Genomic DNA, 13,879 nt, shown 5'->3' with positions numbered 1-13,879 from the left:
TTAGAGGAGCGCATTGGATTGTGGGAAAATCAATTTTTATCAACATAAAAGTCGTGATGCGACACGCCCCCCGCTATTTAAGTAAAATATATGGGTTCCAAATGATGGGGGAATGTGAAAGTCGTGCTTGTTTTTAAAACGTGGGTTTTTGAACAAAGTCCAGGGCTCTTCATAATTGAGCATGTTGTGAATGTTATTCATGTGTACAATCTTCGAGTCAATATTTGTTAGTCTCCATCGAGGTATTTGCGATTATTATATAGGTTGAACGCCTACATCAGGTTACTGAATACCTAGCACTTTTTTTGGGGGGGGGGGGGAAACAATATGCGCACATGGCTGTAAAGATGGGGGTCAAATTTGATCAGGGCTGTTGTACTTTGCTGAGGACTTTCCCAGCCACGTTACCCATACGACTCAAATTGCTGTTTTTTGAACATTACGAATCTAACGCCTGAAATCGCGTTCACACACATTTCATAAGAAATACAAATTCGACAACGTAATTTACACTAAACTATTACTTTAATATAATTTTTAATATAATATAAATTTGGATATAAATTGAATTATTTTGCGATTAATATTTGCGGACAAGCATGGTCGTCAGAATTAGGTTTTCATTCACTTTTCAAGTTCCTCAGCACGCATCTGTAAAATTACAAAAACAAAACCGGTTGATTAATTACATTACGTCTGAACTTTATCCTCCTTATATGCGCTAGCTAAACTCCAGGAAACCTTGTCATTGTGCTCGTTGATTGGGTGGTTTGATTCAACTGCTATTGAAATTTATAAAACGTGATGCATTCCGCCTTTGTTGTGCCAAGAGTATTTATCGGACATCAACCAGATTCCGTACATTTCAATATGTATATTTCTGCAGTTGTATTGTTTGTATCATTGGGTCCATGTAAATAAATAATAATCTTTATTGTAATCGTATCCTTATTAGGATCTTGACAAAAGTGTACAATAAAGTATAGAAAAAAAAAAAGAAGTAAAAATAAAAAAAAATGTATGTACAGACTGCTATTATTTACTGTTTTTCTTGTTAAAGCGTCGTGGGTATCGTCACCAGCGCATGCACGGTCAGATGGCCATAGCGTGCCATTGTTAAACTTGGGTTGCTTATTTTTGTAGGTACTAGTGAGGTTGCGCTGCAAAATTAACCAACTTGCATGACATTCGATGTTATTTCGACTTCGGCATTTGAAAGTTTAGAGTACATTCCATAAATAAAGAAAAAATCATTTTTTGAACGTAAATAATACTCTCGCTATGAAGTGAACGTAAGTGGCAGTAGCTTCGGCGACTTGAAGTCTGGATGCTCAGGAATGTTTCAAAACAATTTTTATTGTAGCAAACCAGGGAGCTACAATTTTGTTTATCGCTTCACAAGCAAACCAACATCAATAACTGACAAAGCAATTACATTTACCATCTTGAGAATTTTAATTTTGCTCGTTTTGTTGGGTTGCACTCATCGCGTGGCTATGAGTATGAAGCCGTGCGAATTACAGTTGAGTGTATGTGAAGCTATGAGCACGTCTGTTTTTGTAAAATACTAGACAGTGCAAAGACACGCAAGTGTGGTGGAGTTGGATTTTGTTGGAATCGGAACTTCATAAAATCCCATGACGAAATACAAAAGTGGCCGGTAGACATGATGGTAGACCGAGATTGCGTCATATGAAACAACATTACATTGATGGCGCAGAATGACAACTCAACTAGTGGGCAATTTCGATAAAAAAGGACCGTAAAATTAATAGATCAAAAATAGAAACATTGTTTAAACTTAGTTACAATTGACCTAGATTGCGTTCTTGAATACAAAAATAGTTCGTACACTAATAATGAGAGCAGAATGATTTGTTAGTTTTCAATAATTTTGTACTTTTCGATGCCCCTACAAATGTTATAACAGTATTTCACATAAAACCATCCCGATTGCGTTGATAAACAGTATTGAAAAATCAATCATTTTGAACCCAGAATTGGGCACAGTATGAATTTTCTCTATGGCGCAGAATGGTGGCGCAACCATGTGGGGCACAATGCTCATTCCGGTGGCGCAGAGTACCGATTTCGAGTCTCGCACATACCTCGAGGATGTGTCCAGTCGGGATTTCTTTAGCGGTCAGGTTAGTTTTCGCGATCACGCTAAAAAGGACTAAAACAATAATTATTTCTTTTTGTAAAACAAAAAAGAAGTCCCGACTTTGGCAATCTAACATTCATAGTACAAATGCTGAATTATTCGAGTTATGAACATCACTGGCGGACCCAGCAATTCGGTAAGGGGCGCGTTCCTATTGGTTTGTAAATTTTTTTGCTGGCTGAAGGGGGGGGGGGACTGGCGCACCTCCCCTAAATCCACGCATGGACACAGAGTTACTGTTTTTTTAAAGTCAATACGAGTAGGTTTCTACTTTAACTGAACATTTTTGGTGACTGGAAGGTATCTAATGATTGGCGCACGTTTGTCAACCCTCGTAACTTGTCATTAGAGGAGCGCATTGGATTGTGGGAAAATCAATTTTTATCAACATAAAAGTCGTGATGCGACACGCCCCCCGCTATTTAAGTAAAATATATGGGTTCCAAATGATGGGGGAATGTGAAAGTCGTGCTTGTTTTTAAAACGTGGGTTTTTGAACAAAGTCCAGGGCTCTTCATAATTGAGCATGTTGTGAATGTTATTCATGTGTACAATCTTCGAGTCAATATTTGTTAGTCTCCATCGAGGTATTTGCGATTATTATATAGGTTGAACGCCTACATCAGGTTACTGAATACCTAGCACTTTTTTTGGGGGGGGGGGAAACAATATGCGCACATGGCTGTAAAGATGGGGGTCAAATTTGATCAGGGCTGTTGTACTTTGCTGAGGACTTTCCCAGCCACGTTACCCATACGACTCAAATTGCTGTTTTTTGAACATTACGAATCTAACGCCTGAAATCGCGTTCACACACATTTCATAAGAAATACAAATTCGACAACGTAATTTACACTAAACTATTACTTTAATATAATTTTTAATATAATATAAATTTGGATATAAATTGAATTATTTTGCGATTAATATTTGCGGACAAGCATGGTCGTCAGAATTAGGTTTTCATTCACTTTTCAAGTTCCTCAGCACGCATCTGTAAAATTACAAAAACAAAACCGGTTGATTAATTACATTACGTCTGAACTTTATCCTCCTTATATGCGCTAGCTAAACTCCAGGAAACCTTGTCATTGTGCTCGTTGATTGGGTGGTTTGATTCAACTGCTATTGAAATTTATAAAACGTGATGCATTCCGCCTTTGTTGTGCCAAGAGTATTTATCGGACATCAACCAGATTCCGTACATTTCAATATGTATATTTCTGCAGTTGTATTGTTTGTATCATTGGGTCCATGTAAATAAATAATAATCTTTATTGTAATCGTATCCTTATTAGGATCTTGACAAAAGTGTACAATAAAGTATAGAAAAAAAAAAAGAAGTAAAAATAAAAAAAAATGTATGTACAGACTGCTATTATTTACTGTTTTTCTTGTTAAAGCGTCGTGGGTATCGTCACCAGCGCATGCACGGTCAGATGGCCATAGCGTGCCATTGTTTACAAACAAGCGTCTACCCATGGTCCTTTGCGGTTTTTAGTTTGCATTATCGTCGCTTACCGCGCGTGCGCGGGTGACGACCCAGCTTTAATACAAGAAAACGCCAGTGACGCATGAAGTGTCGCATAAAGTCTCGTCTGTCAATTTGATTTCCAGATCACGGGGAGGGGGCCTATTGCAATGATCGTGTACACTTTGTCGATTACTTAGTTGACAATTTCACATTTCCCCGGACCATATGCGATACGAGAATGACCTTATTGTAAGTTACTGTCACTCGGTTTGTAGATAGCACGCTGCTGGATACTAAATTATTCATTGTCTAATTGACACTGCAATTAAAAAAAAAAAAAAAAACACTTATAAACATATACAACACCGATACATGCATTTTTCTTTTACAGATTAGTTTGAAGTCCAATGCTGATCGATGTAAAATTGATCCTAACAAATTTAGTTCACTTTCACAAATGCAGAATCTTTATACACCGGCAAGTACTGAATCGTCCCCAGTCGGCCATCTTGAATGGTGAAATTAAGTCGAAGAATATATGCAACATGTGTGTAAATGTGTGCCGAAATTATTACAATTTATGATTATGCAGAACAATTTTAAGCCTATTTGACAATAAAATGGCCACCAGTCGCCTTTCAAGAATTGGCTCTTGAAACAAATGTATATGAACATTGTGTGCTACGGTGTATGGACTGAATTCGTCATTTTTAGTCTGATTTGTTAAACAAAAATGACCGGCATTAAGGGCCCATGATGTAAATAACGCACAAAAAACACGATATTTGTGAATTTTTATAAGCAAAAATAGAGTAAATTTGCTTTCCTTTGCAATATAATATTGCCCATGCATACAAGGTCAATTAGCATACATGGATTCATAAAAAAAGGGTCGGCTAGTGGTATTTTCGTAAACTTAATTTTATTTTCGTAATACATGCATTTTAAATAAATAAAAACGTAAATTAGTAGATATGGGCAAGGTGTAAAATGTAATCAGCTATGTTATTTGTCCGTAATTTGTACAAAGATATTATCCAGTTTATCAAGATTATTGCATTTTTAACATTAAATGTCACAATTCGTACGCATTTCCCATTTTTTATTCTTAAAAACAAATAATCAAATATAATATAAAAATGTAAAATGTAATTTCCTTTTTCTGTAGAGTGTAAAAACCTATTTTTTTACTGTTAATGGGGAACTTATTTCTTGCAACATCCATCAACTACCGCCCTTGCCCCCCCCCCCCCAAAAAAAAACACGGCATCGTTTTTATAAGAAATTTTGCGGACCACAAACAAACTTTGTCTTCCAAACAAGTACAGCTGTGATGTGAAGCGAGATGAGTTCACATTCGTAATACTTACTAAATTCACAAATATACCCAAGGCTGTTTCTGTTTCTCGGGTAGTAATCACCACAATAGTCATCTGCCCAATTCAGACCCTTGCTACGCCTAAACGCAATGAACAGTAAAAATATTTTTCAACATTTCGGAGAAAGTCATTTTGTCGCCATTGCTACACGACAGACGCGTGCTGGGTACACGTGTTTGTATTGTGTGTGAAGCAAGTATTTGCACCATTACCCTTGGACGAGAATAAACAGTTCCTTACCACATTAAAGTACAGTCTTGTCCGCGATACGATCTTCTTCTATTGTTATTCGGTTGACTCCTTGCCCAACTGCTGAAATCACCGCTTCTTAAGCGGGCGCCGTCAGGCCAACGATACACTCCCTCCCTGCTACGATCGTTGAGTCCGATCCAGAATCCTTTGAGACCTACTTGTATGTTATTGTCATATATGTAAGTCTTCAGGAGGTTCTGGATCTCCTGTGAAGTCACCATCGCCAAGTCACCGCCGTTGTTAACACATCTTCGCCTGGCATTTCGCCAATGTGTGGTGATGTTGTTTACTTCATACCGGGAGCAGTTGAGCGTTAGGACGTCCTCGACTGAAAGCAAAAAAAAAAAAAACGTCACCAACCAGATCTGATTGGTCTTACTAGGGTTGGGCAGAATATCGAGCAGAATCTTGCAAGTTGGAGGATGTGGTTAAAGCGAGGAAGTCGTCATCTGCGCATGCGTCAGATGGCCTTAGAGTGTCATTGTTTACAAATAAGCGTCTACCCATGAGCCTTTGTGATTTTAGCACGTGTTATCACTTCGAACTCAATTCCCGCACGTGTGCAGGGGACGATATTAGGCGTCATAGGAGTGCGTACTGTCAATAAATCAGGGCATGTAAATGATCAGTTTAAAATCTTGCGAAATCGAGGAAAAGTGGGTGCAAGTCGCAAACATCAAATGAGCCTACCCAATTGATTCAATTTGGGTTCATGTTTAGAAATATTTCATATTTACCTTAAAAATAAATAAATTGAAGGGAGCAGTTTTGTAACTTTACATCTCGGAATCTGAGATGCATCTCTCTGCCTATAGGAATTTTTTTTTATTTTTGCCTGTCGCGCGATTTTTTTGACCAATCATTGCTGCTAATTTAATTACATTATGAATGCTACTTTATATAAATGCTTTCTCACATTCGTTCCTATCCCGACAAGTTGTCGTAGATGGCGCCCTGGACTGCTTGCCGAAACCTACCGTAGGGAGTTGAGTTCTATATACATTGTACCACACACTCCAACAATATAGTTATTTTTAAGTTGAAACAGACGCACGTTTCAAAAACTAGATACAACACTTATTTGCGTTTGACGTTTTTTCGTGTACATTGTAAAAGGCGTTTTAGACTACAGCTATCCGATTATAGCTATAATTTTTTTTTTTTCAAATTACATTGTATATATCAATTAATTTTATATGTCATTCGGCCATTTGCCTTGTGAGCTCTTTCCAGTGTTAAACATTGTATCCCATTCTCATCTGAAATCTTTTCTGGCAGCAAATTGAGGAATTTATAATTTTGATTGCCATTTACTGGGTGAACTTTTTATGAACATCTATTTAGTATTAATGATTCAAACAACTGCAGCTTAGTGAACCATATTTGTCACTATATACTCCGCTATTCAGGCATGAATCACGTGACCAATCAAGACACGTGACAAGAAATAAGATATAATCATAATTATATACCACCGCTAGTTCTTATTAGTTTGTAGTGTTGTTGCAAATACATTGCATAAGGGTCATTTATACAATGTCAAAAACATATTTAGTGCTATCCTCGGGGGCGGACATCCGGGCATTTTCTACCGCCTGGCAACCCTCGCGGTGAAAATAAAGACCAAAAACTCGCAGAAAACGGTACTTTGCGATGGTTGTTGAGAGTCCCCTGAACAATGTAACAAGATTAGCCCTCCGTGTGTAACATATATGAATTTGGTTGTTCAGGATTACTTCAAAGTTGAGTTTGTGTTGTTTTCTCGAGTTTTCACCGGCTCCACCGGCGTTCCACAGCAGCGCGCACAAAGCCCATAGAAATACGTGGTACAGTGGTGCGCGTCTTAGCAACGTAGAACGTCCGTGACGTAGCTCCGCCCCCGAGGATTCAAACTAGTTTCAGGCATGTATATACAAACAGGAACAGTAAAAATATTCCAGTAAGAAAAAACATTTACCAGGTTCAGCGGTCTCACAGTCCACTCCAATGTATCCAGTACCTGAGCAATCGCATTTATAGGCATCAGGAGTATCTTCACACTCGCCTCCATTTTTGCACGGGAAATCACGTGTACACTCATCATCTGCAACGAAAACGAGGATACCGAAATGTATGCACGAAGGCAGTACAGCGGGAGTATTTCCTTGTAATACAGTTTACCATCTACAACCATGCGCAGTACATGTGCTGCTTGACGCTAAATAGTTGAGAAATCGCTCGTTTCCTGCTATATTGTGCGTGCGTGTGTATGTGGAGGGGGGGGGGGTACCAAACTTTCACAGTCATAGTTTCGCAACATGATCCCAAACACTAATAAAATTCGATCAAAATTGTCGTTTGTGTGAACAAATGTCACAATTCGTACGCATTTCCCAATTTGTATTCTTAAAAACAAATAATCAATTATAATATAAAAATGTAAAATGTAATTTCTTTTTTCTGTAAAGTGTAAAAACCTATTTTTTTTACTGTTAATGGGGAACTTTCAATTTATTTCTTGCAAAATCCATCAACTACCGCCCTTGCCCCGCCCCTCCCCCTCCCCAAAAAAACATGGCATCGTTTTTATAAGAAATTTTGCGGACCAGAAACAAACTTTGTCCTCCAACAAAGTACAGCTGTGATGTGAAGCGAGATGAGTTCACATTCGTAATACTTACTAAATTCACAAATATACCCAAGGCTGTTTCTGTTTCTCGGGTAGTAATCACCACAATAGTCATCTGCCCAATTCAGACCCTTGCTACGCCTAAGAGCAATGAACAGTAAAAATATTTTTCAACATTTCGGAGAAAGTCATTTTGTCGCCATTGCTACACGACAGACGCGTGCTGGGTACACGTGTTTGTATTGTGTGTGAAGCAAGTATTTGCACCATTACCCTTGGACGAGAATAAACAGTTCCTTACCACATTAAAGCACAGTCTTGTCCGCGATACGATCTTCTTCTATTGTTATTCGGTTGACTCCTTGCCCAACTGCTGAAATCACCGCTTCTTAACCGGGTGCCGTCAGGCCAACGATACACTCCCTCCCTGCTACGGTCGTTGAGTCCGATCCAGAATCCTTTGAGACCTACTTGTATGTTATTGTCATATATGTAAGTCTTCAGGAGGTTCTGGATCTCCTGTGAAGTCACCATTGCCAAGTCACCGCCGTTGTTAACACATCTTCGTCTGGCATTTCGCCAATGTGTGGTGATGTTGTTCACTTCATACCGGGAGCAGTTGAGCGTTAGGACGTCCTCGACTGAAAGCAAAAAAAAAAAAACGTCACCAACCAGATCTGATTGGTCTGACTAGGGTTGGGCAGAATATCGAGCAGAATCTTGCAAGTTGGAGGATGTGGTTAAAGCGAGGAAGTCGTCATCTGCGCATGCGTCAGATGGCCTTAGAGTGTCATTGTTTACAAACAAGCGTCTACCTATGAGCCTTGCGTTTTTAGCACGTGTTATCACTTCGAACTCAATTCCCGCACGTGCGCAAGGGACGATATTAGGCGTCATAGGAGTGCGTACTGTCAATAAATCAGGCCATGTAAGTGATCAGTTTAATATCTTACGAAATCAAGGAAAAGTGGGTGCAAGTCTCAACATCAAATGAGCCTACCTAATTGCTTCAGTTTGGGTTCATGTTTAGAAATACTTCATATTTACCTCAAATAAATTCTCCGAGTTTATGCATTTCAGTGATGCTTAGCTGTTGCTACTGGTTACTATGCCAGTCTACCTCGAAATAAACCACTATCGTGTTTTTGCATACAACTGATCTGTTTGGTTCTGTTCCCGTGCCGACATAGTCTTACCGAAACCTACCGCAGGGAGTCGAGTTCTATATACACTGTACATACTCTCCAACGATAAAGTTAACGGACGTTCGTTACAAAAACTAAACACTAATTTGCCTTTTACGCTTTTTTTTCTGTACATTGTAAAAGGCTCCCAGATATTTTTTTAGCATCTTTTCAAATTACACTGTATGTTAATTCATTTCGCCATTTGCCTTGTGACATCTTTCCAGTGATAAACATTGTATCCAATTCTAATCAGAAATCTTTTCTCGCGGCAAATTGAGGAATTTATAATTTTGATTGCCATTTACTGAGTGAACCTTTTATGAATGTATATTATTAATGATTCTGACAACTGCAGCTTAGTGAACCATATTTGTCACTATATACTACGCTATTCAGACATGAATCAAGTGACCAATCAAGACACGTGACAAGAAATAAGATATCATAAACATATTTTATATAGCACCGCTAGTTCTTACAGTTTGTAGTGTTATTGCAAATACATTGCATAGGGCTATTGATATAATGTCAATAGTAAAAGTAAAAATATTACAGTAAAAAAAACATTTACCAGATTTAGCGGTCTCACAGTTTGGTCCAATGTATCCAGTATCTGTGCAATTGCATGAATAGGAATAAGGGGCCTCTTTACACGCGCCTCCATTTTTGCACGGTTTATCATTTTTACACTCCTCATATGCAACGAAAAACATTAAAATTATGTTTTCAATAAATTTGTGATAACATTAAAAATGTTTGGGGGAGGGGGTACCAAACTTTAGTTTGGACACCATTATCCCAAACGCTAATAAAATTCTATCGAAATTGTCGTTTGTGTGAAAAACTCACTTGCGTACGAACACCCCATTACACGAGGAGTTATCGTAGGATAGTGCCTCTGAATTGTTCTTTTTAAATAAACTTTCGTGCAATGTTGATTCCAGCCAAGGCAATGGAAATATTTCCCTTTATTCTGTGGTTTCGCAAAGTATATACTATTTTCAAAGACCCGAAGCAAGTGTCTGTACAACAAGTCAAATCGATAAGCAATGTGCCATGCAACGACGTGAATTGGCCATCTTGATGAAACGACGTGAATTGGCCATCTTGATGAAACGACGTGAATTGGCCATCTTGATGAAACGACGTGAATTGGCCATCTTGATGAAACGACGTGAATTGGCCATCTTGATGAAACGACGTGAATTGGCCATGAAACGACGTGAATTGGGCAATGAAACGACGTGAATGGGCAATGAAACGACGTGAATTGGGCAATGAAACGACGTGAATGGGCCATGAAACTACGTGAATGGGCTATTTGATGAAACGACGTGAATTGGCCATGAAACTACGTGAATGTGCAAATACAATTTTCACCCCCCCATCTCAACTCTTCTAGGGGGTACAGTAGATGTCGGATGGTACATCGCGTGCGACATTGGCCGTCCATTACGATGGAAGATGATTTATTCACATCAGGTTCACTCTCTCAATGGCAATGTGCAATGAAACTGTGCAAATGTACAGTGAAACGCCAGACTTGCAAAATTTAGTGTGCAAAGTCGAAATTACGTAAAAAATAATCTTCAATTGCACGAGTACATTAACAGAATTTTCCGTTCACTGCGAGATCCCGCGTTATGTGCGAAATCTAATGTAAAAGCAAGACAGACAAGGTTACAGCCTCGTAGTGGTGTCAAAACATGGCGTCGGATTAGACAAACGAGAATATATTGCGAGGGTATTTTCACCACAGTCACTTGGGGCTGATAATTAAATACTAATTTAAAAAAAAAATCTTCCGCTATACGTATATTAATACACAAGACTTGTGTATTCATATATAATTGGCCGGATCCCATTGTAGCGCCGTGTCTTGTTCGAAGTGGAACACGACGACGTACTCAACTCGTATAATAGTGAATAAATTAAAGCGGAGGGTCGTCACCTGCGCATGCGCAGGAACGAGTCCCAAGCCATGATAACACGCTAAAATTGCAAAGGCTCATGGGTAGACGCTATGGCCATCTGACGCATGCGCAGGTGACGACTCCCATGCTTTAATTTTCTATATTTTTTTTTATTGTGTACAATTAAACTTGATATCTTAACATGTAAAAAAATGTACTAAACAATACTTACATGGACCACAAGAGTGCATATTGCGATGGCCAAGCCACGTAGAGCAGAGTTCAACTTCATGTTACCTGAATAATAGACCAACAATGATTACATACAAGTACAGTCAATTCAGCTGAGAGCTGTATGCTTAGGGACGACGTCAAAAGATCGATGTCTGATAAAAAACTTAATTCCCTTAGTTTTTTTCCACCCCCCTACCCCCACTGAAACTTAATTGATAAATATTGGTCATGGCGTCAGACTACATTCACCATTAAATACAAATTGATAATCGGACAGTAGTATTGCATAGCAGTTGGTTGTCGGGTGGGTGTAAAAAGATTTTACAAATGCACCTCATTTGACGCACAAATTTACACTCGAGCCAAACCATTTTCCTGTTTTTTTCCCTTTTCGGTTATTTCTGTCCATGATTGGATAGAAAAAAAAAACGAACTACAAATACTCCAAGATTTTTTTTGACTTCATTAAAAAATAAAATCGTTTTTGTAGGATGGAAACTTTTTGAGGTCAAAACCCCCCACCCCTAAACTACATGAAACAAGTTTTTTATCCGACATCGATCTTTTGACGTCGTCCCTTACAAGATGTGTCCGATTGTATACCCCAACAGGCAGACCAATCAGAGGGAGCACGGTTGTCGACCCCCCAGTATCTAATTCCGACTTGTGCGTCGCCTCTTGATACGTTTGGATACACCGAAGCCAGGCCAAGCATGATATGTTTATACATGCATTTGTACAAACAAATGTGTAAATCCACTGCATTGGAAATCTTATAAACCGCGCCCTCTAGTGACGAAATGCTTCCATAACGTAAATTGATGTCTCTTAGGCCGTTCAAAATACGATACCATTTTGATCTGCAGTCACCATTCAACGTATATTGTGTTTATATTCTAGCCTTTTTTCCCAACACCAGTTCCCTCTTCGTCACTAATTCACAATAATCTCGTTTATAGTCTGTATTTTCATTCAGAAGATTGACAAATGGTCGAATTTGTTGAGTGTAAATGTACTTAAATTAAAATGTTGGCTCCAAAATCAAATAGAAATAGAATATACAAGAAAAAGTGCAGACAAATTTTGGCGAGAAAATCTAGTGATGAAAAGGCTAGATGACGAACGAATAGACGGTGGTCGGTTTAAACGACATTGTTCCTGCACCCATGAACGCGGCCATTTTGAGTGTCAGAAGCTCCGGTTTACTCAAATTAAAGGCCATTAGGAATGGTACATCTCCATCTGCAGAATCCATACGCTAAAACAGCCTGCGTCACAAATTACACTCTGTATAATGTACAACTCCCGAGTTTATAAATATACATTTAACTTTTTCACCACCGATCAGTTCACACTTTTCTTCACAAATTCAAAAAAAATGTCCCGTTTATATTCTGTACTTTGTTTTCGAGTAAAATCTGAAAATTGACCCTTCCGGAATTTCATTTCCAAAAATATTGAAAAACACAAGAAAAAGTGCAGAAAACGGGTGGCGAAAAGGTCATAAATGCATGCATTTTTTAACGTACCAGTCTTCGGTACGTCCCTAACTTGAACTTGCCCTTCAAATATCGATACTTTGACAAGTACAATTGGAATGAGGAAGACACTGAAGGTGTAGAGGCTAGGGGTTAGAGTTATTGGTGGGGGGGGGGGGCTAAGAAATACGAGTACTTGCCAATTTTGAAAGTACATCATGAAAAAAATACCGAATGGACACGTGAAGAAAATATATATATTTCGGCAATAAAACAAAAGAAAGAATATTCTTGTCGATTTATCTTTTAAAATAATACTTGATTAAAATTGAGGGTTTCATCGGTTCCTGGTGGATAGTTTTTAAGTAGCTTCGTATGGAGTCTTGATCATAAATGAGAAATTGAACTAATACCACGTGCGTAAGGCATGTGCCTTCTGGTTAGGTAGACGATAAATGCCCAGGACTCACTGGTTCAGAAATACTAAAATGCTATAGCTACTGTGTTTTTTTTGTTTGTTTCACGTCACGGTGGCACCAGTGTTGAACTTACGTGTCGTGTAGTATGACGAGGTCCGCTTCCTTGGACTGTTTCAGTCAATTCAATTTCAACAGGACAGCCCATTTACATATTTACTCTCCACATTCTACCGCAAGAGGTGTTCATAACCCCAGGTGTTCTGCGTAATTTGCATCCAGGTGTTGTATTCAAATTGATTTCTCGTCACCTCGACCCCTATCCAGTTCGACCCTGGACGTTTTGAAAGACGAGGTTTTTTTTAAAAATACGTCACTGTAACACACAAACGAATGCTATAATATGGCATTGACGCTGCAGTTCGGCGTCTTCTACACCGATCTGACGCATATCGCGCTAGGTGTGCCGGGAGTTTGTTCGAAATTTCGAACGTTTCGAAGTCAATTGTCGATTGCCACGTATTTTACGGATATATTAAATCGTTTCAGAGACTTGTTTACTAAATAATGATAAATGAAACTTAGAAAGCTTGTAAGAACAAACTGGGCCCAAATTGCGCAAATTGCAATAAGTTTACGCTAGTTCGAATGGAGTTCTACGCGTGATTTTATTGAGCTCAAGGACGTTCTATTTTCGAACTAGTTGAAACCGGAAATAACGCAACTACTTTCGAACTTCAAACACAAATTTGATTATCGTTATTAATGTGTTAG

The 13,879-nt window shown here is 38.6% G+C and overlaps 1 protein-coding gene across 3 annotated transcripts; it reads right to left on the bottom strand.

Moving 5' to 3' along the window:
- Nucleotides 1-3,531: 3,531 nt before the first annotated feature.
- Nucleotides 3,532-13,348, bottom strand: LOC102805030 (C-type mannose receptor 2-like). 3 transcript variants are annotated; one of them, XM_085494271.1, is made up of 9 exons: nt 13,242-13,348; nt 11,210-11,274; nt 9,636-9,756; nt 8,179-8,518; nt 7,930-8,018; nt 7,227-7,352; nt 5,258-5,597; nt 5,009-5,097; nt 3,532-3,957 (listed from the first exon to the last, which is right to left on the bottom strand). In XM_085494271.1, the coding sequence occupies exons 2-9, from the start codon at nt 11,267-11,269 to the stop codon at nt 3,941-3,943; spliced, it is 1,182 nt and encodes a 393-aa protein (XP_085350397.1). In that variant the 5' UTR covers nt 11,270-11,274; nt 13,242-13,348; the 3' UTR covers nt 3,532-3,940. The 3 variants fall into 3 exon arrangements, with proteins under 3 accessions (XP_085350397.1, XP_085350398.1, XP_085350399.1); XM_085494272.1 differs by having other exon boundaries at nt 9,636-9,753; XM_085494273.1 differs by lacking the exon at nt 9,636-9,756.
- Between the last annotated feature and the right edge of the window lie 531 nt (nt 13,349-13,879).

Source organism: Saccoglossus kowalevskii, chromosome 20 (assembly GCF_978046115.1).
Source record: "Saccoglossus kowalevskii chromosome 20, keSacKowa6.1, whole genome shotgun sequence".
Lineage (NCBI taxonomy): Eukaryota > Metazoa > Hemichordata > Enteropneusta > Harrimaniidae > Saccoglossus > Saccoglossus kowalevskii.
This window is presented reverse-complemented; position numbering and strand designations above follow the sequence as displayed.